This window comes from Rhopilema esculentum, chromosome 9 (assembly GCF_057945365.1).
Source record: "Rhopilema esculentum isolate cy_ngs chromosome 9, ASM5794536v1, whole genome shotgun sequence".
Classification (NCBI taxonomy): Eukaryota; Metazoa; Cnidaria; class Scyphozoa; order Rhizostomeae; family Rhizostomatidae; genus Rhopilema; species Rhopilema esculentum.
The window spans coordinates 2,769,406-2,788,506 of record NC_142823.1 but is presented as its reverse complement, the minus strand read 5'-3'; the positions used below and the strand labels follow the sequence as shown (position 1 = coordinate 2,788,506).

The 19,101-nt window shown below is 38.6% G+C and overlaps 1 protein-coding gene and 1 long non-coding RNA gene across 3 annotated transcripts; one reads left to right on the top strand and one right to left on the bottom strand.

Moving 5' to 3' along the window:
- Nucleotides 1-5,759: 5,759 nt before the first annotated feature.
- LOC148959541 (uncharacterized) lies at nucleotides 5,760-6,678 on the top strand. Of its 2 annotated transcripts, none has more exons than XM_089110094.1 (2): nucleotides 5,760-5,881; nucleotides 6,251-6,678. In XM_089110094.1, the coding sequence occupies exons 1-2, from the start codon at nucleotides 5,770-5,772 to the stop codon at nucleotides 6,676-6,678; spliced, it is 540 nt and encodes a 179-aa protein (XP_088966220.1). In that variant the 5' UTR covers nucleotides 5,760-5,769. The 2 variants fall into 2 exon arrangements, with proteins under 2 accessions (XP_088966220.1, XP_088966221.1); XM_089110095.1 differs by having other exon boundaries at nucleotides 5,770-5,881; nucleotides 6,254-6,678.
- A 455-nt stretch (nucleotides 6,679-7,133) lies between these two features.
- LOC148959540 (uncharacterized) lies at nucleotides 7,134-19,069 on the bottom strand. The gene is made up of 3 exons (XR_016144037.1): nucleotides 18,877-19,069; nucleotides 13,275-13,496; nucleotides 7,134-10,260 (listed from the first exon to the last, which is right to left on the bottom strand). It is a non-coding gene; the product is annotated as an uncharacterized LOC148959540 (long non-coding RNA).
- Nucleotides 19,070-19,101: the final 32 nt, after the last annotated feature.

The window sequence follows — 19,101 nt, the reverse complement described above, 5'->3', positions numbered from 1 at the left end:
TGTAACAATGGCTTCTGCTGGAGCAATATTTTTCTGACGGGTGCGCGGGGAAAGTTTCTTACTTTGTAGTAATGAATTTTCATTTGCAAAATATCCCGAAATTATCAATGTGTTGATCATAAACGTCAATGTGTTGATCATAGATCGATGATAGTATCAAAAGTTGACTATTGGTCTTAATCAGCAGCCATATTCCCAAACTTTCATCAAAATTAAAGTTTTGGCGCTTCAATATTGTTTATAGCATAGGGGATCGCCCCGACCATCGGGGATCATCCCCGACCGTCGGGGATGGTCCCCGACCATCAGGAATGCTGTGCATCGGGGATCATCGCCGACGGGTTACGATATATGAAAACCAGGCGTTAGAGGTAAATTCATCAATAGATCAAAGATAACCAGTCATTCGACAAGGAATCAGCTTGATATTGCATCCCAAGGCAAAATTTGGAATTCTCAAAGGGAAGTTTATTTTACTGTGGGGCCAAAGCGTGGAATGAGATTCCAAAAAACATCAGAATGAGCCCCAAAATTTCCATGTTTAAAAGATTAAAAGAAACTTTAAGGGATTCCTGCGAAGTTAATAAATTCCCAAAACAAAACACGATCCCTAGGTAGAACAGCAACATCTTTATTTTATATATATTAAAAAAGTAATTGTAATAGTTTATTTATATTTGGATTATAGCTGATAGGGAATTCGTGTATAAAGATTTTTTGAAAAAATTAAAATGGTGCAGGCTAGGATCGCTCCTGCCTGCATTTTTCTTTCTTTATTTAAAGTTCGTATAATATCTATGTTTATTCGAGATAATTAAAACCAACTAATTTAAACTACTTACGCTAAATGTACACTCATTTTTTTATAAGAAACAAAAGTCAATGTTGAGTACCCCAGTTTTTCAATTTGTTAATTTTTTATTTATTGTTTTGGTAGATATGTTAACTTGTAATTGTGTTGGCGATGGACCATTTCGGCCTACAAGCCTATCTGCCATCAGTGTCGCAGAGACAGAAACATTTCTTTCTCTGCGACATTCTGCGACACTCTGCGACACTCTACGACACTCTGCGACACTCTGCGACACTCTGCGACACTCTGCGACACTCTGCGACACTCTGCGACACTCTGCGACACTCTACGACACTCTGCGACACTCTGCGACACTCTGCGACACTCTGCGACACTCTGCGACACTCTGCGACACTCTGCGACACTCTGCGACACTCTGCGACACTCTGCGACGCTCTGCAACACCAGGGGCGCAGAGGGAGTTAACTTTTTGGGGGGGCAAAGCTGAAAATTTTCCGATAAAATTATGATTTTTCCGACAAATTTTGTTCTCAATACATTCTTCGAAGACTACCCTTGCTGCATATACTGCAACACTTGATACTACAATATCACGAATAGATCTGGAAATCGTTAACGAATGGATCGTTGGTTATACACTTTTAAGTTCAACAATGGCCTTTATTCTAACAAAACTTACCTAAAATAAATCGCTATGAACAAAACTGCAACTAGTTATAAATTTACACCCTACAAGTCTTCTCGCTATACTAGACAATGAACTGTCACGTTAGTGTTTATAGGTGTTTATCGCAAAAAGTTTTTTTTGGCAAGTTTAAAATCGCATCATAATTACTTTGCACTTATATAACGCGTCCAAAATAATAGTTTTCCTTTAAATGATATTTATATAAACTGTTACTCAAGCATCATCTTTCTCAAAAGAGGTGTGGCAGCATACAAATCGACGATGTCACCATAGTCTATCGACTGTAAAATATCACTTTCGACGCTGATTGTTATCAGAGAGGAAAGGCGGTCTTGTCCCATCGTTGACCGTAGCCGATTTTTTACAACCCTCAGCTTTGAAAAAGATCTTTCATAGTTTGTTGAATCCATTGGCAAAGTGACGAGAACCTTGTAAAGAGGGACCACCTGTGGAAAGGCACTTTGCAGGTTGTACTTATCATAAACTACCAATACCAAACGATTCGATCATTCGCTCGATTTTTCACTCTCGATTTCTCACTTTTCACTCACGCCAACATAATTAAGGCAAAGAAACGCCGATCGGCTGCCGTGTTTATCTTGCATGCAAATACCCTTTTACAATCTCTTGACGAACTCGAGTGACATAAGACCCTATGCGTCCGTTTCATGCAGGAGCCGCCATTAAATACTTATTTCGTTTAAATAAATTACTATTTTCAGACAAAATTTTGTTTCTTTTGATTAATTCCAATCCTTAAATGAAATTCATCACTTAAAAAGGTCCCCTGGACTTCGAGGCCCCAGGGTAGTTTCCTTCCCTGCCCAGCATAAGAGATGATAACTGCGCACGCGCACACTCGACTCACACGACAAGGTGGCCAAACGATTCGATTTTCATTCGACAACACCTTTTACACTCGACTTTTTTGATAGAGATCAAACTTCACTTGACATCACTCGACGACAATCGACTTGCTCGACAAATCGAGTGAAAAATCGAGTGGTTTGGCCGGGGCTTAAATCAAGACTTTCTCCTGCAGCCGGCTGAAGGCTGCTCTTCTCTCTAACTTTCCTGAATTTACGGTAATTATTGACGAAAGAGCTGTACTCATCTCGTTATTTTTCGTCATCCAGGCCGTAATTCTTCGCAACCTTTTTGAATGACACTGCACACAACTGCCTTTCAATTAATTTTTTCTGTTGAAAACATTCAGGGTTGAGCAAGGCAAAATCTGTCAAAATTGCCTTATGAGATGTGAATCTTGTAATCATTGAGCTGATAGCTGTATCTACTATCACCATGATATACGGATTCCCTATTTCCTTCTAATTCATCCATTCCCCTGGCATCTTTTTCTTTCTGCGTATTCGTCGCTCGACAAAATTTTGCTCTTCTAAGTCATGGCGAAAACAATAAATTTTTGCGTCTTCTACAACACAAGCGAGTTGAACTTTAGCTGTCAGAAATGAGAGTTTATAAAATAACTGAGACCAGAGCGTTAATTTCCTTTACAAATTTCAGCAATGCGAAGATTCCGAAGAAAACTCTAAAGAAAATAAGTAAGAGCATGCCCTATTTTACGATAGGTTTAAAAAATATGCGACCTTTTGGACAGGATCAATGAAAACCTTACATTTTGTCTAATATTTCAAATTTTCCGACAAACGTAGGATTTTCCGACTATCCGACAAAATTTTTGCCAGGGGGGGCGGCTGCTCCCCCTGCCCCCCCAGCCACTGCGCCCCTGTGGAACACTCTGCGACACTCTGCGACACTCTGCGACACTCTGCGACACTCTGCGACACTCTGCGACACTCTGCGACACTCTGCGACACCCGGCGACACTTTGCGACATTCTGCGACACTCTGGGATTAATGGAAACACCTTGCGAGTTATTTACGTAATACATAATGTCACATCGAATACTGTTGGATTTTGTTATCTTTTTGTTATAACTTCGGACCCCTGTGGTCAGTCGAGGAGAAGGAGTCAAGAGTCGAAGATACACGGAGCGGTCACGCAGGGAGTTGTGGCCGCATTTGAACTCAAACGAACGGTTTTTAATAGCGATTACAAATTATACATTATACTATCGACTTGTGTAAGCCATTCAATTGGTTTATTTTACGATATATATAATCACACTAATTATAACCTCGTTCTTAATGTTGGACGTCTTTGGTCATATTACGCCGAGCCCCGTATACTTCTTACAGATACAGATATAAACTTCTACAGTTCGTGCCTTGTAGTGGTGTCTGCAAGATAGTCAAATATTCAACAAATACTTTCCGGATTCAGATTTTAGGATGGCAGATTCACCAATTGTTAGTGCCGCTCAATTACCCTAAAAAACCTTATAATTTTCATTAATATACTCACAGAAGCATCTTGGGTAATAAAAATGTATATTTTCAAAGTTTTTAGAGCGCCTCCCTTAAGCCTGGTTTCCATTAAATCATTAAGTGTTGCAAAGTGTCGTAGCGTGTCGCAGAACCTTTTGCTTTGCTACACTCTGCGACACTTTGCTACACTCTGCGACACTTTGCTACACTCTGCGACACTTTGCAACTCTCTGCAACAGGGTGTTGCAGAGATAGAAATTTTTCTATCTCTGCGACACTGATCGCAGATTGTTGTAGAGTGTCGCAGAGCCAATCTTCTGCAACATTCTGCGACACTCTATGACACTTTGCAACACTTTGCGATTTAATGGAAACCAGGCTTTAGCTTCTTATCATCAACCACAGCAAGTGATTGCCCCTGGCACATAAATGATAAGCTGACGTCGATTTTTATCTTCTTTACTGATTACCATTTTAGGCGACCTCAAGCCTTTTCAGATAGAAAGTAAACCTATTATTGAGGAAACGTCGGTATGAAACCCAGGAATGAGCCAGTCACTTGTCACGTTCCATTCAGTGCTTTTAGAAACAAACACAAGCAGTTTTCGTGGTCCAAATATTTTAAACATGTAGATACATGTCATAATCTTGACATATCTTTACCCACGCCTGAACATCCGCTTTTTGCTAGGCAATGGAATTAATTTCAAACTCTCAGGGCCGCTGAGAGGTTTCGGAGGCCCTGAGCCGAAAGCAAAAGGCGAGACCCCCTTGTTGAATATTTGACTATCTTGCAGACACCACTACAAGGCACGAACTGTTGAAGTTTATATCTGTAAGTAGTATACGGGGTTCGGCGCAATACGACCAAAGACGTCCAACATTAGGAACAAGGTTATAGCTAGTGTGATTATATATATTGTAAAATAAACTAGTTGAATGGCTTACACAAATCGATAGTATGATGTATAATTCGTAATCGCTATTAAAAATCGTTCGTTTGAGTTCAAATGCGGCCACAACTCCCTGCGTGACCGCTCCGTGTATCTTCGACTCTTGACTCTTTCTCCTCTTGACTGACCACAGGGGTCCGAAGTAATAAAAAGATAACAAAATCCAACATTTACCATGAAATTCCTGAAGTCTATACTTTCGATAAAGGAACAAAAACATGGAAACGAAAGGTATCATTATTATCTTTATTACTCTAACTTCTATTTTTACACTTCTATTCATTTGCTGAAGGCATACATCACTAAATAAATAGCTAAATATATATAAAAACTAATTTTCTTTTCTGATCCAAGGTACGTTTTGTGTCAAAGATTGTTGGACGAACTTACCAAGTTCAGCCATCTGATCCAAAGAGATATGCCTTGCGACTGCTTCTGCTCCATGAAAGAGGTGCAACATCCTTTGAAGACCTGAGAACAGTCGATGGTGAACTGCATCACACATTCAATAATGCAGCAAAAGCCATGGGCATATTAGACGATGATGCTGAGCTTATACATTGCCTAGACGAGGCTGCGATCATCAACATGCCACCGCAAATGAGACAGCTCTTTGCGACGCTCATCATCTTTCAGACTCCAGCTGACATCAGAGCTCTTTTTGAGCAGTTTAAACAGCCGATGTCTGAAGATGTCGTCCGACATGACAGGCAGCTTCACAATGACCCAACAATTGGCTTCCAGGACAGACACGTGTACCTGTGCCTGTGGGGCATTGACAGGCTGTTAAAAGTCCACGGAAAGTCCATTGCAGATTGGGAACTTTCCGAGTTGCCACAGCTGCCAGACAACTTCCGAAATCCAGAGCAAGATGAAGAAAACATTGACATTGCTCAAGAGAGAGAACTTGGACAACAAATGTTGCAGCTCCTCACCAATGAACAACGTCATATTTACGACAGGTCATGTTACAGGTCCTAAACAATGAACTTCGTTACATCTACGAAACCGTCGTGGAAGCTATCCAAACACATTCCGAAAACAGCTGCTTCTTTGTTGACGGTCCAGCAGGAACAGGTAAAACTTTCCTGTACAATACAGTTGTTCATAACTTGCAGGGATTAGGAATAACAGTTAAATGTGTTGCTTATTCAGGCATTGCAAGCACATTGCTAATCAATGGTAGCACAACACATTCTACATTCCAGATTCCTATCCCGTTGTTATCTGATTCCACCTGTAACATAAAGCGTCAAAATGTTAAGGCTGAAAAGCTTTTGCAAACCACTGTATTTATCTGGGACGAAGCCTCCATGATCCCAGTCAACGCTTTAAAGGTAGTAGATATCCTCCTCAGGGACATTACCCGAATTAATAGACCGTTCGGAGGTAAATTCATGTTTCTTGGTGGTGATTTTAGACAGGTTCTCCCAATTGTTTTTAAAGCAGGTAGAGAACAGATTGTGCAAGAGAGCATGAAGAATTCACCTCTCTGGCGCCATTTCCGCGCGTTTCAACGTATCAGAAACATGAGAGCCATCCAAGACGAATGGACATGGACAAGAATTGGGAATGGACAAGAACCACAAGATCAAGAGGGTCAAATCGAGTTGCCAGACCACATGTTGGTCCACTCACTTGACGAGATTGTTGACTTTCTATATCCACCACCAGGACCTGGAGAGCCAGACATAATGGCCAACCCAGAAGCAATGCCAGAACGCTGTTGCCTAACAACGACCAATGATTCTTCTCATGAAATGAATCAACTCATTTTGGATAGGCTGCACGCACCCACTCGGACATACCTGAGTACTGACAGGGTAACCACTGATGATCCCGAAGAAGCTGCAGCATATCCCGTTGAGTTTTGAATGCACAGACACCAGCTGGTATGCCGCTCCACAAGCTGGAGCTTAAGGTAATATTACATTTTTGACAACTGAAATGCCTTCCACTTTGATTACAAACCTTTCCTCTTCTTTCCAAGATTAATTTCGCAACAGGAACCAAGATAAAACAAAGACCATTTTTTAATTGATGTTCTTTTTTTGTCGAATATCCACATTATTTAGATAAATGAGAGACATTTCAAAAATTCCTCAGGGTTATATTCTTTTCTTTTCACACATCAAGGTTGGTGCAACAATGATTCTCCTGCGGAACCTCAACCCAAAGAAAGGTCTCTGCAACGGAACCCGTCTGATCGTCCGGGATTTGTAACGCCACCTGATCTGGGCGGAGGTCGTTGCCACTGAGCACAGAGGCCGCTATGTCATGATTCCACGAATCACAATGTCCTCTAAAGACACCGCCCTACCCATTGACATTGCCAGATTGCAATTTCCTGCGAGGTTGGCATACTGCCTTACCATCAACAAAGCACAGGGACAGTCGTTGAAGTATGTTGGCGTTTACCTCCCAAAACCTGTTTTCACACATGGTCAACTCTATGTTGCCATGTCTAGAGCGAAATCATTTGCAGGCATTAAGGTTCTGTTGCCGAAGGGGTAACAGAACAAGAACTATTGTTTGCCCTGAAGTATTACAGTAGAAATACTTCAAAACCTCAGCACCCCGGCACACGGCTCACAGCTCAAGAGACCCGTGCACGTGGGGTACAGAGGATCTACAACGTCAACGCCACCCATCGCGCAGTTGACTTACACGATCCTACCCATCACGCCAGCATGGGAACATTTGTTTCCTTCTCAGTGGAAACTGCAGCAGCTTATAACATTGAAATGATTTCTAATTAATTACATATGTAGATTCGCTTTGAACAACTTTTTAACAAATTTAAAACTAGACTTAATATTTGCAAGCTGTGAACTGCATTTCCCACGCAAAAAGAAAACCCCAAACAAAGGGTGCTCCTTGACGTGGTGGGCTTCCTCCTCCCCCTTTTCTGCTCCCCGCCCTCTAGCGCCTGTGACAGTCGTGCGAGTAAAAATCGCGTAGGAGCGCGAGTGGATTTTTTGCTGAATTCTGCAGGAATGCGAGTGTTTTTGCACATCTTTTTTAGGAAAAATTTTGTGATGGCAAAGGGCGTGGTTCTACCAGCCTCTGCGGTGGAGCACGGCACAGCCTCTATTTGGTGGGAGTCTCTTTTTGGTGGGAGCCTGTTTTTGGTTGGAGCCTCTTTTGTGCGGGAGCCACGCCTCTGCGGGAGGCAGGTCGTGTGTGTTTATAGAAGAGACATTCAGAACAGCGCAAAAACATCAAATAGTTTGAGACTATCTGGAAAACCCGAATTAAAAGTCTAAGAAGCTGCTAATTTAACATACGATAGTCGATATTATTTTGGTTTCCCTGAATTAATTTGAATTCCGTGCTTTATTGGTGGTTTCGTTTTTGGAATCTTGTTTTAATAGAAATACTTTAATCGTGTATTTAAACGTATTCTCTTTTAAGAAATTATATTATTCTTAACTACGATGGGTGAGTTTATAGATAAGCTTGTTTATATCTCCTTTTGAAAGAAACCTAAAGAAATACTCAGAGAACTTTTTTTCAATTAGACTGTGATTAGCTTTGCTAACAGTCATCGGAAACACTCACTCTTGAGCCAAGTTTCGATATAAATGGATTCAAATTAATATGGCACCAAACGTGGCTTCAGTTCAAACCCACTCTGAGTCTCATCAAAAATCACAAAAATCAACGCAGTTTGATCAAACTCAGAACATGGTTTGTTACAAAAAAATATTAAATACAAAATAGCAGTTGATAAAATAAAAAGCAGATAGTCAATACGAAATTGGTTAGGCTCAGTAAGAAATACACGAACAAATTCAAGTAGTAGAATAAACTGAACAAAACGAATATCTTATGAAAAACAAAGACAACATAATAAAACTGTCTAGTAAAATGAAAAGCAGCCGAAACATTTCCTACCAATGATCTGATCTCAGGCCAAATTCTAGTGGTTTTGTTGATCCAGGCGACTCAACATTTAACCAACGTATCCTCATGACGCATACAACAATTACAACCTTTGATTGTAATCAGTTCTGAACGGCCAGGCTTCAAAAAGAGGGAATATACTAGCTGGTGTACCTCAAGAATCCATACTAGGGCCCCTGTTTTTTGTCTGACTGAAAATTTAGGGGGGGGGGGGGGGGAGTAAGCTCTTTGCAGATGATACACAGCTTGCCACTGAAGTTCAAGACCAAAATGTAACTTCCAAAAGCCTGAACCATGATCTAGATCTGGTGAGAGCGTGAGCTAATAACTGGGGGATGTCCTTCAACCCTGACCCAAAAAAATAAGCGTTGAACTAACCTTTTTCATTAAAAATATCTGGTATTAACCACCATCTGATACTCTCGACCCTACTTAGATGTGATTACGGAGATATGATTCAAAATAATGCACTTGGGACAAACATGAGCTAGGGCAAAAACATATCTGTCTTGCACCCTCTCTGTTTCGCTCAAAGAAATATACTCGATCTTGAAATTAGGTGATCTCCGTTTTTTTGCTGTCTTTAAGACAAAAACATTAACATTTCAATATTTGCCCCAGGTGACCATATTTAAACGTTAGCAAATGAAGCGTTAGATGGTCCTTAGAATAATTGACCATTCTTAGTCACAATACTGCGGTTGGCGTTACTTCATGGGAAGTCAATGCACACAACGCATAGACCTTCATAGATAAAACCCCAAATATTTATTTGGGGATTGAGAAGAGGAAACAATTATTTGTGCAAAAGTCGCAAACCAATTGGCCATTAAATAATGCAAGCAATGAAGAAGAAGAAATTAAACGTGCAATAAAGCCAGGAAATAAATGAGATGGGTGGATAGGGCTGATAAATTCTGATCTCTACAGTCAAGCTTCATATTGCCTTGCGGCGAGCGATGGGAAACAATACCAGCATAAACTTTATATACTCAAGGGCAATGCACACTTGCTTTTTGGGTCTTGCAGAAAATCACAATGCAATGCTTACTCGAGCACTGCTAGAATGAGCACAAACTCTACAAATCATGCTATCTGTGCCCAAAACAAAGCCCAAGGTCACACATACAATCCAAGGAAGGCTCTTGGATGGGACAATGTCTCAGTGCGCATGACCAAAATATGTGATGATGCACCCCTTTCACCCATTAAATTTATATTCGAATTTGATTTGGCGTCTCCGGTAAGCTATTGAACCTTATACAGAGTTTTCTCGCTGATAGACGAACTGTTTGAATGGCAAGACATCCACATGGGACACTATTTCAGCGAGTGTTCCCCAGGGCTCCATTCTGGGCCCACTTTTCTTTCTTGTTTACATTAATGGCTAGACTGTTTGCTTGAAATGCAATGTGAAACTATTTTTCGATGACACATCGATCTTCACAGCCATGTTCTCTTTTATAATATTATCAACCATTTGACTCCAGACTACACAAGAAGTCCTGCACCTCGACATCAGGAATCTAACCGCAATCTTTGCAGGTGAGCTACGATAGGACAAATACTTGCGAGAAAAGAGAACAACAAAATCAACAACAAGTTTCTACCCTAACTATCGTTTGGAATGGGACAAAACTTGACCCTGAGATTTGACAATCCCGTTTGGTTAATGTTTACAAAAACAAACTACCAACTCTGTTTCTTTCGCACTCGAAGTCAGTCTACGGCATTTACGACCCAGAACGTTTGTTTATCTTGATAAAACTACGTGTAGGGCTCAGTAAACTAAATTTTGGAAAGAAATGATCTTATTGCCAGCTTAAATGCGACATTGCGACCTCACGACTTAGTAACCTTTCAAAAGGAGAACTGTTGCAAATCATCCTGTTAGTTAGTTTTTGAATCAAATACAAAAACTCTGAGACAACATCAACACCATATAGGCCTCGGAACGGTTTCAACAAGATATAGCCAAAACCAGTATGAGAGCCGCTTCCTTCGGGAGGGTCTGTGCGAGGGTGGCTGGTGCGTTTTTCGATTGGTTTGGTGGCATGGGTTTGTTCGGGTCATTTTGATCGGACGAGGGGTGCATTAGCCATTTGTGTGGTCTTTTCTTTTTGATTTGGTGACTACGCTATACAAACCCCTTCTTTTGTGTAAACTTCTCCTTCTTTTATATCTAGATTCTTTGTAATAATTATTTTATCTATGTTATGTGTTATAGCCGCAGGGTTGTTATTTCATTTTGTCATTCTTCCTGCTGGTATTGTTTTTAAATTGATTGCTTATTCCTGTAAACTTTATAAGAATTTTAGAATTTAAAAAATTGTTCCGATAGACTGGGCCTAGTGTCAACGCAAGACCAACCAGAAAAAACCTTAAACGGATAAAGTTTGTTCGGGTCTGGTGTAAACCAGTTCTGTGAAAAAATTGTTAAGCAAAATGTGGATAATGTCTCAATTGAGAAAAGGTTCATTTAACAAGTGTTTTATTAAAGAAAACTTAATTTTACATATTTTGCTTCGCATGCTGTCTTTGTTTTTAAACGGAATCGAAAAAAACAAAAAGCGTTGGACAAATAGATGACGTCAAATGATAAAAAGGGATACATTTCGTGGTATTCGGAAATATATTTCGTGAGATCACCCCCCCCCCTCCTTGTTTGTTTTTTTTTACAGCACTGTACCCTTGTATATAAAACTACTGAGCTTACTTGAATTCTTGATGACGTTGCTAAAAGAATTTTATTCATCAACTCTAGTTAAGCTTAAAGAAACGTCAAACTCGCGCAGTCTCGAAAAGCAGTGAAGTAACAACTGGCCCTAAACATCGTCAAATCATTGTGGTCGACTTAAAGCTTATAAACTGAAAAATATCAGCAAAAAGGAATATGTAAAAACACTATATACAGTTAATAATGAATTTTATGTCTACTTACCAACATGTTAATCAAAGTAACTTAAAAGATGCCATATTGCAACAATGCCAGAAAACAGGCCTAAGTATGATGGAAAATGACCAAAAAAAAGACGCAAGTGATGTATAAAAATCAGCTTCTTCCAAGAAGCCCGTGCCTAATCCTTTTTTTCTCGTGGACATGAACATTTAAATAGAATCAAAAATTTCTGTACGTGTCACTAAAAACAACTCTTTCTTTACACAAAAAGTAAATCCTATTGGGCATTGATTGGGCCGATATAACATAGATAACCTTATGGCTGGCTGCAGAACATCCCGTTAACGCATATCCGTCGTTAAAACTCTTTGTTAATATTGATCCTTTGCGTGCCCGCGAATGCAACCAGCAAAACAAAACAAAGTTTGATTTTAACCGAGAAGAGAGCTGTGGTGGCAAATGAAACAACTCAGTCATCTGGCCATTTTTACATCCAAAGCGCTTGCGCAACACAAAATCTGATCCGATCCGCGGATCATTTTCCTGAGTAGGTTTTTTGGCTTTACAGAAATCCCTGCGGTGCCGCAAAAAATCAGTGCTAACCAAGAGTCTTTGATAAGAATTCTGATCCCATTATACTTAGTAGTTTTCCCGATATTCGCTTCCAGAACTGTCTACTGAGCCTCGTTTGAGAATAGGCAGCCCAAGCGAGGCTTCCCTTGAGCGCACCTGAAGCGCAGTAGGAACTGAACTGCTCCATTTATAGCAAAACTTGTTATAATCCTTCGCAAATATTGTAGAACATTTGTAGAACTTTTGTATAAGTTCAACAAATGAAAAAACTTAAAGCTTCGTGTCGACCGGTGCGAGGATGGCTCAGTGGCTAGCAGGGACGGATTTAGCGGGAGGTGTATAGGGTGCGAAAATATTTCTGTGTCCTTCGGTAAATTTTGTTCCATTCGGTAAACATCATTATTGGTAGTCAGTGGTAACACAGTAACGCCAAGATTTTACTTTATTTATCTTCTTATCAGTAGCGTAGCGGGGGGAGGCAAGGCTTCAGGCAAACGACTGTAAGAATTATTTATAATAATAATATGTGAACCAAAGGAAGATAAAAACGATTTGTGGGAAGCTTACTCAACATCGTTGTCATACATAGATAATAGAAGATTCACCGTAACCATTGATTGCGGGTCGTTAATAAAGAACGTTGGCTTTCGTTTGTGACAGAGAAGATTAAATCTTGATCATGAAACGCAAAGAGTTAAGGCAAAAAATTAAAGGCATTGAGTCATGATAAATAGACTGGGTATACCCTAAGTGCCAAAATCCGCTGAGTCATGATTTCCATGACTGCGATGCTATTGGTTGACCTTGAACTGGTCACATGAAGTTGCCTCGTACTGATTAACAAAACAGTTTCCATCAATAGCAAGTTGTCAACAACGGATGCCAATATCACATGAAACAGCAGCGATCACGCCGAAACCAAATGACCCCCTATAGAGAAAGCCTATTTACCATGACTCAATGCCTTTAAGGTAATAATACTGTTAAATAACGTATTTTACAGGACAGGTAAAGCTCATTTATCAGACACCAGTTTGCAATAACGAACCACAAACACGATGCACAACAGACAAAACTAGAACAGTATCATACCTTTACCGAGGGAATCCAGTTAACGAACCCAAATCCTCAAATTCATTCACGCCACAAATTCGTTCAGTATTTTCTTTTCGATCAAATTGTCCCTTGTAAATCATTCCTGAATCTTCTTTATAATTTGAGATTTCTTGTTTCCCAAATGAGAACATTTTTGTACCTCGATTCCTGCATATAACCTTGGGTGTCGCCTGAGCTATCTTGGACCACAATGGACCTCTAGGAAAAGAGGCATCAAAAGTTAGTAACTAAGCACAAACATTTTGATACGGGAAATAGCTCGAGATAATTACTCTGTTTCTTTTTTTAAAGGATTTTTTCCAGGCGCTAAAGGGCTTTTTTGGCAATACAAAAACGTAGCCCAAGATAACCATCTAGCATCATAGCCAAAGCTTGAATCTTAAATGTAAAGCCCACTGATCATTTTAAGTCTTTGAAACATTCTGGCAAATGAAATGGAAGCCACGCTATTGAGAGCGCGAAAAAAAGCACGGTCAGCAAAATTTTGACCTTCAAATTTTTTAAATCTGATGAAAAAATCGTTGAGAGCTTGTAAAACTGATAAAAATTTTAAAGTGATGTGGCCTACAAGCCAAAAGTTATAGTTGTTCAAACTTTTCGTGTTGCCAAACAACTTTAGTTCTGACGTTTCATGATAGTGCAGTCGCTTAGCAATTGAATTGAGAATTTTATGACACAAGCATGGTGTTTGGTTCAGGTACACAATTCGTTAGGCAGAATAAGATGAGATGCTGTCACGAACCCAGAGAGTAAAACGCCAGAAATGAACTGTGTTTATAGCCCAGATACTTTGATAAATCTAAAAAAACGAAACATACTAGGCCCTAACCTAACCTAAAGCCTTAAGACGAGTGACAGAGTTTCGCTCCAATTGTTTTTTGTGTTTCCATCTAACAGACTCAACTTAAACTACAACTTGTATATATATACGTATGGAATCTAAAATTAGCGATACACGACGATAATGGTAACTAGCCGATAACAAGTAAAAGGAAGGGCTAGGTTGAATTATGCCATGCAACGTTAACATATCTAAATCAAAAGTATGCAAAAATGATAGAAAACTACGCAAATGGTACAACAACAACATAGGGTCGAGAATAAGTAACCTATGACTAGCCCTAACAATGCTGGGAATGTCCCGCACCATGACGCGGGATGCGGGACATGTGACGTACGAACAAGAGGTATGCTACAGCTAATGATATGCAAAAGGAACATAGAGAAAATCCTAATAATGAATGGGCTAAGGGGTATCTAACAAAATGGCCTAACTATACTTGCAAATTGTGACAATGGATGTCAAGCTTTGAGAACGCCCCAGAAAGCTATTTTTAGAATGGGGTATGTATTGGCTTCAACGTGGCGGCCAGCCTCAGTGCTAAAGACCAGTTGACCAAAGACCAAAGTGCTAAAGACCAAATTCTAATGTGTCATAGCTATGATTTACCATGGTTTTACCGAGCGTCGTTACAGCAAAATTTACCATCGAAAACATAATTAATTTCTATTCTGTTTCTATTACATCTTTATAACAACAGACGATTATACAGATCAACTGACGATTTCAAGAAAGAACTAGAAAGAACAAATTCTTTATTCCGATTTACTGGTCTTTGAAGACACTTCCTTAATTTCGGGACAATATTTCGAAAAACTTCCCTTTTCAGTTGACAAGTGCAAGCGCAAAAAGCTAACCAATTGCCGATTTCAAGCAGTCACTGATTCATAAGGACAAGAAAAGAGTATTTTTTACAAAGAACTTTATCGATACCTTTTATCAAGCACGAAAGGAGAATACTGCACGAAAGGCAATCGTTTCAAAAGTATCCCATTGAAAGAATATCAATGAATTCTTTCTCTTTTGAATTTATTCGATTAAGAACTACAAATTTAATAATTAGAAGAAATACCGCTTGCTTTTAGGTTCTAGACGTTAAATGCAAACAACAAGTTTAAAAACATTGTTTCGTGCTTGATAAACCACCATTTTAAACCACCATTATTTCGGACAAAAACTCCCAGCAATCGGGGGAAGCATGGTCCGTGAAAAGTCTTCCTGTTTGTAATCTCTGCGGACGCGCCCTTAGAAATCCGCATTCCTAAAGAAAAATATTCACTTTCAGACTTAAATTGTTAAAGTTCATTTTATACATGAAGGAATAATTTTTTTTATTTGAACAACCATATATATTGTGAAAATTAATTGAATAAGGAGTCCAAAAGTCAAATTTAGGACCTCAAATTATGTTTCAATGAAATTTTTAAAACCCAATAAAAAGCAATATGCGCGAAAAATGTCAAATTTTTTTATTTATCTCGAATGCTGAACTTGGCATGATAATCCTTCAAGTAGTCATTGTCCTTTGAATGCAGAAATAGATAAAAGTTTGATGCACAAAACGCTGTATTTGGCAGAGGCACAATTAGAATAATGTTCGCTACAAGCAATATGCAAAAGTACTTTAGCTCCTTATAAACATTGAGTTGGATTTGCTTATATCAATGCCAATTTATATGTTTCATAGCCCCCCATCCCAACACCTCCACTTTCTTTTAGCAACTTTACTCTAGTGCAACTTTGGAAAGTTTACTTCAACAGATCCTAAGTGGTAGTAGCTTTTGTTCATTTTCTTGGTGTCTTTCATCTTTTCTGAATCGGAAGAGAGTAAGTGAAAAGAAGCAAGTATTTTGAAAAAGGAGCGTTTTCCGGCGTTCTTAAGAGCGTGTCCTCAAAAAAATTGCAGATACACCTTTGTCAGCCCACCCACTTTTAGACTGGCACGCGGTGCCTGTTACAGAGTCGTAATCCTTAGATTACAGTTTTGATTACAGAGTAGTGGTCATTGATTTAATTATGCAACTTACTCCCTCAACCACAACTTTTAGTCTGGTGCGCTGTGTCTGGATTCTTGGAATTCATTGTTGCTTGCTTCCGGAGCATTGTGATGTTCCTTACAAACATTGATTGCTTGAACCAAATGAGATTCAGATGATTCAGAACCAAATTACATTTTTAAATCTCCTTCTACGCATTTATTTTTAAATGAATCTAAGCTCAAGAAAGCATTCGGTTTCCAACTTTTGTTTTCGTTTCCTGTTTCATGGTTTCTCAAACACCAAATGCAATACTTGTTTCAGAATCTTAAGCGAAACAAAATCTGTAACAAAATCTTTATTATAACGATTCTACTACTTAGTTCATTTGATTTTCATCCTTTTTTAGTTTACTTTATTTACTTTCTTCATTGTCTCTTTTCTTTTTCGGACAGACGTCCTTGCTAGCTGAAGCAACATTTTCTTAGTTTCACGTTTGTTACTAATGTAGGAAATACACACTCTTACCAGACTGTCAAAAATACTGTAGACTATTCTAGCTAATTATTTCACACCATTCTAGTTCATATTCGTAGTGTTAGTTCAATTATATTTTTGCAAAATAATTACTTCCGCTTTCTCGAACAACCTGGAATGATACTTTTCTAGAAACTTCTGGAACATTACAATAAACATATAAAAGAGCTTTGCTGAATTAGGTTAGTAACTAATCCATATTATTACCTCTGCGGTAATAAAACTGCGTTAGTCTGTGAATACGTTAATTAAATAAAACGTCTGAGCCATGACATCTAGCAGGTAATTTTGGTTACACGCCCAGAAATATAACAATAAGAAGAACAGCCAGACTGTGACAAGGAGCATTATTTCTCTTATCTTTCTCAATTAAACCAGAAATATTTACCATATCATCTATAACAATCATGACCACCTTATCCTATCCCAACAGTTGTCTGGCTTATTGGTTTTCATCGTCTTAGAGATTCTTTACTTATAGACAGCTTCTTAAAGATTCTTAAACATGCGTACGTCTTCGAGATTCTTAAACATGCGTACATTAAAGTGAGAAGGTCAAGTAGTTATAAGAGAAAATATTTTGTGATAAATCTATTTTGTTCAAAGCATTAGTGTATGTATTGTGTGGTGAAACAGTTTTGAAGTACGAAGAATATTTGTTAAATTATCTGTTAAATTATTGAGCAAAATAAAAATTCAACTTAAGTTTCAAGTGCAAACGTTAGCCGGCTAACTAATCAACGATTAGCCAGGCCCGTCGGAACCAGAGCCCCCTCCCCCCTCCCCCAATATGAAATTCGTCCTTACGGCAATGTTATCAAACTTTCCCTAAAATTGGGCATGTTTTACGGAAATGATATCAGTTTAGATATGTGAGAGCAGATGTAGTAGTTAGCTTTAATCCAAATGAAAATAAAGGTTCAAGGAATAAGGCAAGCCGTTTCGTTATTTTTAATTTAGCATATACATTAAACATGTACTTTTTATACGGAGGCTGAAAGCTTTTGTTTATAACTTACTTCATTCTTTGTAATATATAAAATATGCTGATGAATTGCAGAAAAACATCTTTGAAATTTTTAGGCTCGAAATAAATAATTCTATCCAACTTCTGGTTGCTTATAGTAAATAATTCTTGATAGTATTTGTTGTTTGCCAATAGCACATTCACCATGGACTGAAACATTTTATAAACACCGAGAAGAAAATCTGATTGAAATTTGAAGCTTAATGTCATCTTGGTTTGTTCCAAAAGTAAGAAGATGACATTCCCTGCATTCAATTTCACAAAGTTTTCTGGCAAGCACTTTGATAAAACAAGAGCATCAGTTTCTAGCCGTTCTAAAACTTTATCCAATTGACAGTCAGCTGCAAAAATCATAGTATCATTAACAAAGTTACATACTGCAGTATCAGTTACCATTAGAAATCATTAATGTATAAATTAAATAGAAGAGGCCCAAGGACTGATCCTTGTGGTACACCTGCAAAGGTTTCCCGCCAAGTGCTGAATGAACCATTTAATTTCCCCTCTGTTTTCTACCGGACAGGTAATTATAAATCAATAATTGAGCATCTTTACAAAAACCATAGGCATTTAATTTCGCAATTAATAGCTCATGGTCTATGTAATCAAACGCTTTTGAGAGATCCATTAGAAAGGCACCAACCATCCTTTTTTTATCTAGGGAATTCTTACAAATAACCATTAATCTCAACAGCGCATGCTGTGTGTTGAAATCTTCCCGAACAACAAATACTTTGCACTGTGGCTGCCTATAAAACCGTTTGTGTATCAAACGGTAAGTGAACCATAAGAAAACCGCATTTTTGCCATTCGTTATTTATTTTTATCAAAAAGAATGCAGAATGAACTTAGTGTTGATAGAAATGCATATGAAATACACAATTGAAGACAGTATTGTTTACAAAGATTCACAGATGGAACTACCAATCAAAACTTCATCTACATAGAATATGTTTCACAAAATTACAATGAAGAACGTCCATATTTATTCATAAATTTCAGTATTTTGTCAGAATTGACAGAACTATCTCACCAGTTAACAAAAATTCTCTCGTGAATTCAAATATGCCACGTTCGAAATAGTTCAAACTTTTAAAAATAAACATATTCAAAAACGGATCGCAAGTGGAGAAAAAATGAAAGAGTTTCAGCTTACGCCGTAAGACTCGAGAGTCACCAAAATTACGCATGACTTACGCAAAAAACTTGGCAAGTATGCTTTCCATTTGCATCAACTGTAGCATTTTCCTTTCGTGTGCAGAAGCACATTCATCTCAAACTTGACAGTTTTCGCAGGCTTTCTTAAAGGCGTTGGCTTTGGCGTGATATTGTCATCCGTTGCAAATCAGGACGAGGTGTGTTCATGTGACCAATTCAAGGTCAACCAATAGCATTGCAGCATTACTCAGCGGATTTGGGTAA

Bases quoted from the DNA above. Each gene is read 5' to 3' on its own strand.
- LOC148959541 (XM_089110094.1), top strand. From the start codon at position 5,770: ATGTTACAGGTCCTAAACAATGAACTTCGTTACATCTACGAAACCGTC. The intron at 5,882-6,250 runs GTAAAACTTTCC...TTGTTTTTAAAG, and splicing joins TGACGGTCCAGCAGGAACAG to CAGGTAGAGAACAGATTGTG.